At 44.3% G+C, this 12,409-nt stretch overlaps 1 protein-coding gene across 1 annotated transcript in view; it reads right to left on the bottom strand.

Moving 5' to 3' along the window:
* Positions 1-2,671: 2,671 nt before the first annotated feature.
* The window catches only part of MREG (melanoregulin), a 62,381-nt gene continuing 52,643 nt past the window's right edge, over positions 2,672-12,409 (bottom strand). The window contains exons 3-5 of the mRNA XM_072812598.1: positions 6,490-6,580; positions 5,101-5,264; positions 2,672-4,318 (exon numbers count right to left, since the gene is read on the bottom strand). Coding sequence (XP_072668699.1) covers positions 4,184-4,318; positions 5,101-5,264; positions 6,490-6,580 — 390 coding nt within the window. The 3' untranslated portion in view covers positions 2,672-4,183. The remainder of the gene's footprint in view (positions 4,319-5,100; positions 5,265-6,489; positions 6,581-12,409) is intronic.

Raw genomic sequence — 12,409 nt, 5'->3', positions numbered from 1 at the left:
TCTAAAACTTAAGTTGATTTTTTAAAAATAATAAGGAAAAATTGGATTACTTATGAGTGGGTGGGTCTGATAAAAACCCAGCTCCTGATGAGCAGTTTTTTCAGATGATGTGTAATTCTCACCTACAAATGGCATGGCCTTGCCCCCAGAACCCTAGAGGTCTGTGTTGTTCTTCTCCTATTGAGTTTTTCCATAAATTCCATGCAGCATCTTTTCTTATCCCCAGGACTTAAAACCAAAGTGTCTGCAGGGTCGTAGCCTGGAGGACCTGCTTTGGAGCCGTTTCCTGCCCTAGGCCTCCCTCAGGGGTCTAAGATTTTCATGTCATCCAGCTCTATGGGGTGCAGCAGTATTTCCAGGTGAGAACATAAAGAGGCCGACCAAGCATTCTGCTGCTTTCTTAGGAGCGGGAGGTGAAAGGTGAAATAATGTCATCTGTCCTTTGGAAAGATGTTCCAGCAATGCCCTTGACCACTGGACCCCTAAAAATGTCACTGAAGTGATAGGTCCCTGAGAGTTTGCAGGATTTATCTCCCATCCTCTGAAGTGCATGTCTTTTTCCCAGGCCTCCATGCATTTGCCACTTCGCACTCCTCCGATCTAATGCCATTGATACAGATGACCAATGTGATACTCTGCAAAATGACCGCATGGTACCTGTCCCTTTGGACTCTAGTAGAGAGGATGGGAGAGTCTAGTTCTGGAGTAAGTCTATAAATGCCCAACCCAAGTGAATGTAAACATTTCTGGTCTGCTAATCTGATGAGTATGGAAAGAACGTATTTGCCAGATGAATGGCCACATTCCACGTAGCTGAGTCAGAGCTAATTTGTTCTCACAGAGATTCTGCACCCAGCTCAGCATCTGCAAGTAAGGCTACCTCTTGGTTGAGTTTTCAATAAACCACTTGCATTCTCCGGTATCCATTTGGTTTTCATGGGGGCCAGCGTGGTGAATTAAACGGAACTGTGGTCAAGACCAACGCTCCTGTAAGCTTTAGGTCTTTAAGGGTAACATTAATCTCTGCCATTTCCCTGGGATGCGATATTGGTTTTGGTTTACTATCAAGGCCAGGGGATGGAGCAGTTTCAGAGCTTTCCATTAAGCTCTCTCACTAGAATAATCTACAGGTCAAGAAGTGAATAGTGGTCCTCCCAAGCCCCCAGTATATTCAGCCCCATAATTTATTCTGGAAGTGGGACATGACCTTTGGATGGATCCATGGACTCAATGGACCTATTGCGAGTTAGACCTGGGATAGGACTCCAGGAATATGATATGCCTCCATTCTAAAAAGCACACTATCATGACACTCTTGTCCTTGAGCATCAGTGTCAACTTGGATGTTGTGTCCTACATCCTCAGAGTGTTTTTGTACACTCCTTCCCCCAGTATACAGTTATCCAGATAAATAACTATAGGTCCTTTTGAGGAAGAACTAGGGGAGTCTTTGCCATATGTACTTGCAGTGAGTGGTGTTGCAAAGACCTCCGCTTGGGAATCTAGACTTCCCTTTAGTCAGCAGTTTTGGGGTCTGGAAAATAGCTAAGGTCTAGAAACTTGGCAAGAGAGCACAACTTTCTGTTAGGGGGGCTGTGCCCTACCTATCTCCTGGTCATCCAACCTTGAGATCCTTTGATGGTATAGCTTGAGCAATATTTTTATCAGCTACCCATCTACTCTGCATCTAGGGATGCTGCGTTCTACTAACCATCTCCAACTCTCCCTGCAGCTACCCTCAAACCTGGCCACTCATTAGGATATTTGTGCCCACTTTGCTTCTGGCAGTGAAGCACTGCCCCTGGGCCCCTCTTCTTCCATCCCCAGTATTATTACTGAGCCCACTTCTGGATCAGCATCTGGACCACGGGCCTACCACAGAGTTTCTCAGGGATGTGACTGCTCCCTCAAGGTGCATTCCTTATCACCTTGGTCAGCATTTCCACTGCGCCTTCCCGGGTGTCCCCTTTAAGAAAATATAAATACTTTATTGTTTACTGCAATAATATCCATGAAACAGGAAATCAGGTATTGGTCTGCAAATTACAAGGCTTTCCCCCTCAGTGCACATTAAACTAAAATAACTCTTAATATGGAAATTTCCATTCGTCTCTACCATCTGAAATCACCCTGCATACACAGAAGAGCCTTTGAGAAGTACTACAGTGGGCAACACGGAGACATTTAGAAAGTGGGAAAACCCTCTAGCCATCTGCACATCTGCGGATCTGGGTTCTGGTAAGTCTCTGAGTTCTGGAGTGATCCCTGGAGTCATCTTTGTACAGTGGTTTCCCCTGGACTTGAGCACAGATCTGCCCCTTGACTGGCTTTAGGACAAGGGAGAGGTCTTTAAACCCACTTGTCTATCAGCTTCTTTACTCTTTGAAGGGATTATGGAAAGAATGATCTGCTCCTTATTTCTTGGAAATATAACACACATCCAACTGAAAAGTAAATACAGAAACCTTCTAATTCCTTGCAAGGAAAAATTCCTGGATAATTCCATGTTGCTTATAATCATAGAGACATTCTTATCCTTATTCATTCATCACCAAAAAGAAAGACAATGTTTACAATTGATTCCCCATAGATGCAAACAATCTCAACAAAAAAGGCAGAAAGAGAAAACACAAATTCCAAGGACAGAAATAAAATGAAATGAAAACAGTACGATTTTCAAAGATCTGTTGTTTATTTTTTGCCTGTTTTTGTTTTTGTTTACTTGTTTCACTCTTCGTACGGGTATCTCCCAAGAGCCCACAGAAGTGAGGGGAATTACCTGCAGGCTAATTTTTAACAATATGAGAGGGAGGTTAAGCATTAAATATAAAAAATAAAACTTTCAGCTTCCTTACTATACTAGAAAGAATTTTCCTGAAAAAGGTCAGTTAAATTGGTCTGCAATGCATTAATACATGGAGAACACACTTCTCCCCTAACAAATATTTCAAACATTGTGTACACTACCAAAAGAGCTGGCCAGCAATTTTCAAGTCACAGTCCCCTGGACAAACTAAACACAAGTTACTTTTTACCTGAAGAGAGAAAAGCAGAGTCTGTAGAAGTAAAAATATTGCCGGTGTTCTCAGCAATCTACCTACACACCTGCCAGGCCCTGGAAGTCTTTTCAATGATACGAACCATGATTTACTTCCGGGCAAGCTCCTTGCTCAAGTGGCAAGTTAACTTCTGAGGCTGGACTTCCCCGTCTGTGGCTAGAAGCGAACTGTATTGGCAGCATTGCTCCGTCTTGAAAATCCTCTTCCAAATGGAAGAGAGTCCAGTAATGACCTTCTCTGTGCAACGCTGCCCGCACACGCAGAGCTGCAAGTCTGCGCTGCAGGTCGCTGGGCAGGTGCAACTCTTGGCTGATGGGCCAGAAGCAGATTAAGGAGAAGAGAAGGAAGTGGAGGTCCAACATTGCAGTTTGGAGATGCTCTCCCAGATAACATACCAAGAAATGGACGATACGCAAAAATGAGGTAACCAGGTATTGATAATGTGGAGAATTTGAGAGCCTGTCCCACCACTGAAGACAGAGCTTTTAACATGTAGCTGCAGGGAGTTCCGTCTGCCATCGATCTATCTGGAACTCCCTTCTGTGGAGCACTGCTAGATATTTCTATTATCTGCGACATCTGAACCTCTGAATACTCATGACTTATACTCGAGATGATGCCTCTGACACCTGCAAGGTTCTGAAGGATTTTCCAGATCGAAGAAAGGTCGCAGGATGCCTGGTATTATTTTGGGATTAGCCTACGTCCTAGAACAATCATTTAAAATTCGGTAATCCATATTTGGGCTCAGTGATAGCTCTGTCGACCTTATTGTTTGTTTAACTAGAACAACCCATTCTCCCAATAGGCTTATTGTATAATCGAAACCAAAATGGGGACCGTGGGTTCTTGAAATCTAATCGCCCAGTAGGAAAGATCCCACTGACCAGCTCCCTGATACAAGATCACCAGGGTGTTTCACTGCAACCCGAGTATTTCTTACAGTAACATCCCCTTGAAGACCAAATATCCAAACCCCTCTTTTTTTTTTTTATAGGATTTAGACTCCTTTTTCACTTAGCTAGGCCTCCACTTGCTTACTGTCTTCCATATGCATTTGTCCAACTTGGGTTGGCTGCTGAGTGCCAGTGGGGGGATCCCAATTCTGCCCCCTGGACTCTCCTTTAGGGACTTGGAAGTGGAAGGTAGTGCAGTTCTTTCTGGCCATCTACCAGGCATGGGATTCCAGGCTTCTTGGGATAAGTTCGACTGGCAATTTTAAAGAACTCTTCTGCTGCGTCAAGAGCAATGAGACGGTCCTGCCAAAGATTTTAAAATACAGATGCTGTCAAGATGGGAACAAAGCCACATCCATGGGAAAAACCAATCTAATAACAAGACCCATCCTAGAAATAATCATGAGCAAGTAAAACACTTCTTAAATTTTTCTCAGCAAATGTAGAGATGCCCCTTAACTCTTTAGTTACATTATCCAAGAAACACCCCACATTCTTAGAGGCCCTTCAAATGCTTCATTTCATCTTTGGTCCTACAAACAATGTTCCTCACATCTCTTTGACCGACAAATCGTTCAAAAAGCTGACTTGCATAGCAGAAGTGGCCGAAAAGTACAGATTCTTGAGCCACAACCCAAGCCTCAAGAGTCTGAGCGCAATCCAGAAATCTGAATAGTTAAAGCCCTGCAGGTGCTTCAGATCCTTCCAGCCCCTGGAAATCAGCGATAAGATGCCAGCTTCATCTGCCACTTGATCAGACTGTGGTGGTGCTGGTGGTGCTGGAATGATGAGTATTTGGAATAAAAGAAAAGCAAAAATTTGGGGTGCCTGAGTGGCTCAGTCGGTTAAGCCTCTGCCTTTGGCTCAAGTCATGATGCTGGAGTCCCAGGATTGAGCTCCACATTGGGCTTCCTGTGCCTGTGGAGAGTCTGCTTCTCCTGCTGCCCCTGACCCTGCTATTGCTCTCTCTCTCTCTCTTTCACTTGCTCTCTCTCTCTCAAATAAACAAATAAAATCTTAAAAAACAAAAGAAAAGAAAAAATTTAAAGCAAACTTAGGGCACATAAAAAAATATATCCACTTACCACGACAAAGAGGTATCTCTCCGAGAGCTCCCAGCTTGTTGGAAAAATATTGGTTTCTTCGGCCAGTTTTAACAATATCTCCCGAGCTTTCCTTGTGTTTTTAGAATCACTGATGGTGCTGAGTTTTGTCACTGACAACAAAGAATCTGCTTCCTTTTGAAAACCTACAGGGGACAAAAAAAAAAAAATGTACCCCTCGTGTGAAGCAGTCCCAGGAAATGGCCATCATTCGGGAGGTGAAGAAGGCACCCAGACGTGGACTCCAGACAAACATTCCATGGGCTGCTTCCCAGGTCATTGGTGCAACTGGCGGGGTCTTGAATAAAGCTCTTTTGAGGTTTCTCCCTGTTTAATTTTCTTCGATAACTTTTCCCTCCAAGGTAAGCCTCACATCCTTACCTGCTGACAGCTTGCTGCCCGTCTTTTTGGATTGAAATCCTCCTCCGACTCCTCACTCTTCACCTACCTGCCTCTGCAGTTGGGAACCAGCAAAGCGTTGGTCTCCAGGCTTCTCCAAGCCCTGATTCCTTTCCCCCAGGCAATATGCTCATCTAGTTAAAATTACCCCAAAATACGAAAGACTCAGAGATTTATATCCGCCTGGAGTAACTCACATTGTAAAGGGAGACAATTCCGTCACAATAATAGTGGGTGAGTAAAGAGGGCAGGGGGTCCATCCCCAACCCAGTGGGTCCCAACGAAAGCAATAGCGGCCAGCAGCTTGCTACAGCACAATCGAAATGGTGTGATGCCAAGATGTCCAGTTGTCTTTCGAGGCAGAAGGACGGAGGGGCTTCAAAATCGAGAAGTTCATTTTTTAAAGTACTAAAATGAGGTCATCTTATACTGTGAGGGGCCATGGTTACTGTGTCACGACCCCGGCAGAAATAAGAAAGACCAAACCCCAGTATTTGCTCTGATGCCACGGGTATTTGTAACAACCCTGAAGCTTCTCTACCTTTCAGTCCTTCTGGAAATCTATGCTGAGTTTTGCCATCGTCTCTCTTACAAAAAGTATTTCTTCCCACCTGCCTCACCTTATACAGCAACCACCAGCTGGCCAGTCATGCTCCTCCAATCCAGTCTACGTACGAACCCCAAACATTCAGGGGTAGTGCCCACGTGGCTCTCCTGCCCTGTGACCCTCCACGCTGAGGACAGATGGACTAACACATAGCAAAATCTGTCCTCAAGACATGGGCTGGTGGTAACAGAAATATCAGATGTTTATGCTTGAGGATGCAAGGAGGACAGGACTGGGACAGTAATTAGTACCAGCAGCTCTTATCAGTGACCGACATGCCTTTTATACAGAACACGTGGAAGAAAGGGAAGAGGAATGATCGCCACTGGTTATCTGTACCTTTCCACAATCGCTGTTGGACTCACCTAAATCTTCTAAAATGCGTTTCCATCTATTTCTCACTTCCCTTCGAATCTGTCGCAGGGTGTAGATATCATAGTTGAGCTTTTGCCACTCCTGTAGGAAAATACAAATCCAGTTTTATATTTACCCCTTGGCCTACACTGCTATCTAATTTCCAAACGTAAGCTACTGAAGCATGTGGGCCTCCTCTTCGCTAGTCTTCAAAACCTTTCTAAAGGGAGAGAAGGGCACGGGTGAGAAGGGAGTCAGTAGGAATCCGTCGGCTACCATTTCCAGGTCATCTGCTTGTAGGAAGTGATGTGTCACACGGTATAAATGATGCTAAGTAAACTCTTGCCATTGCCTGGTCTTTCAGTTGCAGTGATCGTACCTATAAAGTGAGGATAACCACAAGGGTGACGTCGTTTAAGATTGTTATGAAGATTAAAGTGTAGGGGCACCTGGTGGCTCCGCGGTTGGGCATCTGCCTTTGGCTCTCAACATGATTCCGGAGTCCTGGGATAGAGGCCCACATCGGGCTCCCTGCAGGAAGCCTGCATCTCCTCCCACGGCCTAGGTCTCTGCCTCTCTCTCTCTCTGTGTCTCTCATGAATAAATAAAAATCTTCAAAAAATAAAGATTAAAGGTATATAAAAGCAAAAAAAAAAGAAAAGATATATAAAAGCACAGTACTTGCACACAGTAAGCACCTAATAAAATCCATGTGAGACCAAAGCCATTTTACACATTAAGAAACCGAGGCCCAAAGAGGTTAACTGGGGAATCCGACACCATTCAGCTAATTGGCACCAGAATTGGTATTTGAATCCAGTTCTGACTCCAAAGTTCATGAGAAAAATGGCACACACAACGAATTTATTTCCTCCTTTATTAGAGTAAAGTAGACCTGGGAATCCCACGTTTCTTGATTCCCAGCCAACGTTTTCTTCACCATATCTCAGCATCGCGCTCTTTCACTTATGTTCCATCAGAGGGCGAATCTTTCAAGCATTCTGCAGACTATTAAAAAGCTATCATTCTGAAAATTTCAATCTTATGGGCAGTAGGCCATCATGTTGGTCCCCAAACAGACCTTGAATCTTCCGGGAGCATTAGAATCGTCATTAAGCTAAGTGTTTCTTTTAAATGGCAGGGACATTTATTGCTAAGGAGCCTTCTCTATACAGAACAGTCATTTTATAGAGGATACCTTCTCCTTTCAGCAAAAGCATTAACCACACAACTATTTTAATGCACAGCTTAAAAGAACATCATTCTTAATGCTCAACTTAAGACTCAGGTAGGTCTTGTCTCCTCTAACTGCACATGTTTCAGTGACGACACTATTTCCCTATAGTTCCAGTTGATGCTGGCCTTGCTCACTGCTAATCAACTCTCACGACTGAGACATCAGATTAGCAACCATTCGCAAATATTTATAGAGATCACTTGGAAAAAGAAAAGCCAACGAAATAAAGGGTGTTTCGTTATAACTGCATTTTAGATCTTGTACCTAAGGATATGCCATCAAAAGGGCATAGGATTTCAGCCATTTTCCTAGGAGCCAATAAGTGGGGAATTTCAGTACTCTTCCCTGGTCTTCTTGGGGGGGGGATGGGGGAGAGGACCAAAAGTGTGTGTGTACATGTGTGAGCACGAGTGTGTGGTGACTGCGGTCAGGGATGAAGCCTGTGGCCTGAAAGAAAAGTTAACTGAGTCATCTTGGAACTATCCAACCCTGACCTCATCTTAGGTATCCTGTTAAAGTACATGATATACATAATCACCTACAGAGTGTGCAGGTTGGGGGAGGACTTCAAGTATTGTTGTTCTTGGGATGCCTGGGTGGCTCAGTGGTTGAGCGTCTGCCTTCGGCTCAGGGTGTGATCCTGGGGTCCTGGGATCGAGTCCTGCATCGGGCTCCCCACAGGGGGGTTGCTTCTCCCTCTGTCTGTGTCTCTACCTCTCTCATGAATAAATAAATAAAATTCCAAAAAAAAAAAAAAGTGTTGTCGTTCTTGTTGGATGGGCCTTGCTGTACCAAACTGGCCATTCAGTGTATAGCATCTTGGAAAAAAAAACAAGGGTGCTGGAGCCATACTGCCTGGGTTTGGGTCCCAGCTCCATATTATTAACAGCTGCCCCTGGGCAAGTTCATAAATGTCTCACAGCCCCGTGTGCAGTACAGAGATACCAGTACTGCTTACCTCAAAGGCTTATTCTGAGGATCCAATGTGTTAAGGCAAGCCCTAAAAGTGGACTTTGATGCACATTTCCCTCCAAGTCAGTGTAGACACAATTAGGAAATAATCCTCCAAGGCTTGGGATGATTTCTATTATGAGGACTGAGGGCACATATATGACGCTATTTGTGAGGACATCCAGAAGAAAAATTACTCTGCTCTCATCAGGGATGGTTTTACGTTTCCCAAAAACTGCTTCACCATTCCGGACATTATGAATTTTATGACTGATCGGTTTCCACTAAGTGCAATTACAGAGTCCTTTCACGGAACATTCATAGGACTTTGTAAGCATTTTTGAACGACCAAAATTTCAGGCTGCTTTTTGTGTCTTTATTCATGCCTTTTCTCTCTCTGGTTTGTGCTCTCTCACTGTCTTTTCATGTGAGTTGCTTCAGTCCCTTTTTGATAAAAAGAAGATGTTATACAGAGCAGCGTTCCACGGGTTCTCAGTGAAACGGACCCTCCTTAAATGGAGAGTGATCAGGCTTCTAGAAATCCTTGATTAGAGAGGCTCCCACAATCAACCCGCAGATGTGTTGCCTCCTGTCTTCACACAATCTCAAATTACGTGACAAACCACTAGGTGGCTTCATTAACTTGTGATTTAAGGTCTCTGAGAAGCTTTCCCGGGCTTCTTACCCTGATGCCCCAGAATATGTTTCCTCAACTCAATGTAGCCAAATTCTATCTTTTCAGAGACCCAGCATCACTGGATCGACCAAGCTTCAGACTTTTTTTTTTTTTAAACTTTTCTCTTCTTGCTGTCCATCTATCAGCTATTTCGCTATTCTTAAATTCCAACACCGCATATCATACAAATTCATTCTGTTTCAGTATCTGTTACTCTGATAAAAGTGTTTGATGGAGAAGTGACACTATGACATAGAAAAATCTGCTAAGGATGAATCCACATATGATGCACTGACTGGCTTGCTCATGGTGCTTGTTAAGATTAATGGAATGAAACCAAGCATTTCGTATATCCGTATTATTACTGTCTTCTTTGGACAGAATGGTCATGGATAATCACATATGAAAGTATCTGGAAGTTTTGTGCAAAATTTAAAGTTCTGGGTAGGGTTTTAACTGAGAATTGGCTTTTGATAAAATAAATGATGAGGGGAATTTAAATTTAACATATGACCCCAAAAAACAGAATCTACATGCAACAAATGAGAAATGGTGATGTACAAAATCTTACCCACAACTAAACAAACTAACTCACCTATTCCCTGAAACTAGAGAAAATCAAGTCTTGCGCTGTTCTTCTACAATTTTTAAATCATCACAATTTGTTTTTAAGCAAATAGTTTTAAAATAACAAAGACCAGGGGCACCCAGGTGGGGCAGTCGCCTGAGTGCCAGGCTCTTGGTTTCCACTCAGGTCCTGATCTTGCGGTTCTATCAGGCCTTCTGTGTCGGGCTCTGTGCTCTGCCCAGAATCTACTTGGGGTTCTCTCTCTCCCTCTCCCCATCTGCTCTCCCTAAAATAAATTAATTGAAAACAAAACAAAGACCAATTAAATATTCTTCACAAGTGAGTTCAAATTCAAACCCAGTAGACATCAAAAGTTGACGTCTTATTTTCTAAAATAATCTTTTGTTTGTCTTTTGCTAGAACCTGATGTAGTACATTGTGTTCATTGTGATACGATGGCCTGAAACTTTAACAATAAGTCAATTAGCAAAATTGTACTAAAAGAAATAGTGCAGGGGGCACCTGGGTGGCTCAGTTAAGGGTCCATTTCTTGACTTTGGCTCAGGTCATGATCTCAGGGTTGTGAGAGGGAGTCCCACATCGGGCTCCACGTTCATCAGAGAGTCTGCTTGAGGATTCTCTTTCTCCCTCTCCCTCTGGGCCTCCCCTCCCCTCCCACTCACTCTCATTGTCTCTCTTTAAAAAAGAAGGAGGAGGGGGAGGAAGAGAAAGAGTGCAGAATTGACTACATAAGATACTTGGGAGCCAAGTCCAAGTAAAACACACGTGACTGAAAATGAGTAACTGAAGGTGCATATAGTAGATTTTGAGGTGCTTCCCCTCTCTGGTCGTTGGCCCAGCAGATCCGAGCCAGAGAATGAAGTGGTGGCGACAAGAAGACAGACAGAACCAAGGCCTGTATTACCGTGAGCTTGTGCATGAATGGGGCAGTTAGAGTGTACTTCACGTATCTTGCTAAAAAAGGTAATGTTTATATTTAGAGAAACGCACTCTAACAGGAGCCCACATCTATGTTAAGTCATCCTAAACTCTTAGGAACAACTTCAAAAGCAATCAACTTATTTTTAGTTGCGAAAATAATATAATCACATATTAGTAAGAACCCAAAGAGAACAGAAGGGTCTGAAATGAACGCGAAAATTTGCTTCCCCTTCGTCTTGTTCTTGCCTTATTCCTCAGCAGTACTCTGGGACATTTCTTGCTCCTCCTTCCCTCCCTCTCCCCCTTTCTTGTCCTCCTCCTTCCACCTCCTCCTCTTCTCCATCTCCTCCTCTGGGAGCTACTTCTGTAGCTCCAGGTATCAGGCTTACATTCCCAATTTCTCATGGGTTAGCTTTAAACTCTCTTTGTACCGCCTGCGATAGACAAAGAATAACTGAGTTCTTCTCCTTCTCTCCCTCTCTCCCTCTCTGTCTCTGTGTCTCTCGTTGCCAGGGAGGCAGAAAAAGTGGGGACACAGATTGCCAGTAGTATTTGGACCAATCGCGATCTATCCACTGGGGCTGGCACCGTGCTGCTCCAAACCAAAGCTGGGCTCTGGAAGCAAGGAAGAAAGGTGTGATCCGGTCGCTGGGGCAGCAAATATGTAGGCAAGTAATATGCCTGCCACCAACACATACTTGATGGTTGCTTCCCCAGCATCTGTTTTCCACTTCTACCAATCTGCCTTGTTCGCTCAGACCTTCCTTTGGAGAACAGCGACAGTCCCAGCTCTGAAAGGGGGCGCTGATCGACTTAAGCCAGTACTATATCCACTTTGGTTGTATATTGGAATCATCTGGGGAGCATTTTAAAATAGGATGCACGAGATCCATCCCCCAGACTGCTGAAGTCAGAATCCTCTGAAGGGGTGCCAGGTTTGAAATCCAGTAGCTTAAGTCAGTCAGCCTCCGCCTAGTGGGGCAGGGATGGGCACATAACCCAGCTCAGCAAAGGAGACGCAGCTAAATCCGCGAGGCTTTCAAGAGCGACCAGGAGAGATGTTCTCCGGCCCCCGTGAACAACGTGGTGCGAGGGTACAAAACCTAGAACTGCTCCCATCGCTTTGGCCACCCTGAGAAGAGTCACCCTAAGGGAGAAGTCAACTCTCGGAGGAGAACAAAGATGAAAGAATCACAGAGAGATGGAGCCTGAGGACTCGTGGGCCTCGGGATCCTATCTCATCAGAAGTCATTCCTACGTCTGGAACTCTCTGTCATCCAAGACCACTCCATTTGGGTTTAGACACCTGGAGGGAGTTCTTTCTCTGGTCCTTGCCCATCTGAAGGATTCATGTCACAGAGTGCGCTCACTGAGTACATAAACGAAAAGGAAACTATAATTGCCACACAAAATATTGGTCTCCTTTTTTCCTACCTCTTGTTCCTGGGGGACAATGTTCAGTATATAGACCTTTTTAGCCGGGTGAGGTTATGGCTTACAGAGACTGCAGTGTTAATGGCTCAATCTTTCTGTCCCTGAAGTGATTCAGGCAATGAC

This window comes from Canis lupus, chromosome 36, assembly GCF_048164855.1.
Source record: "Canis lupus baileyi chromosome 36, mCanLup2.hap1, whole genome shotgun sequence".
Taxonomy (NCBI): domain Eukaryota; kingdom Metazoa; phylum Chordata; class Mammalia; order Carnivora; family Canidae; genus Canis; species Canis lupus.
This window is presented reverse-complemented; position numbering and strand designations above follow the sequence as displayed.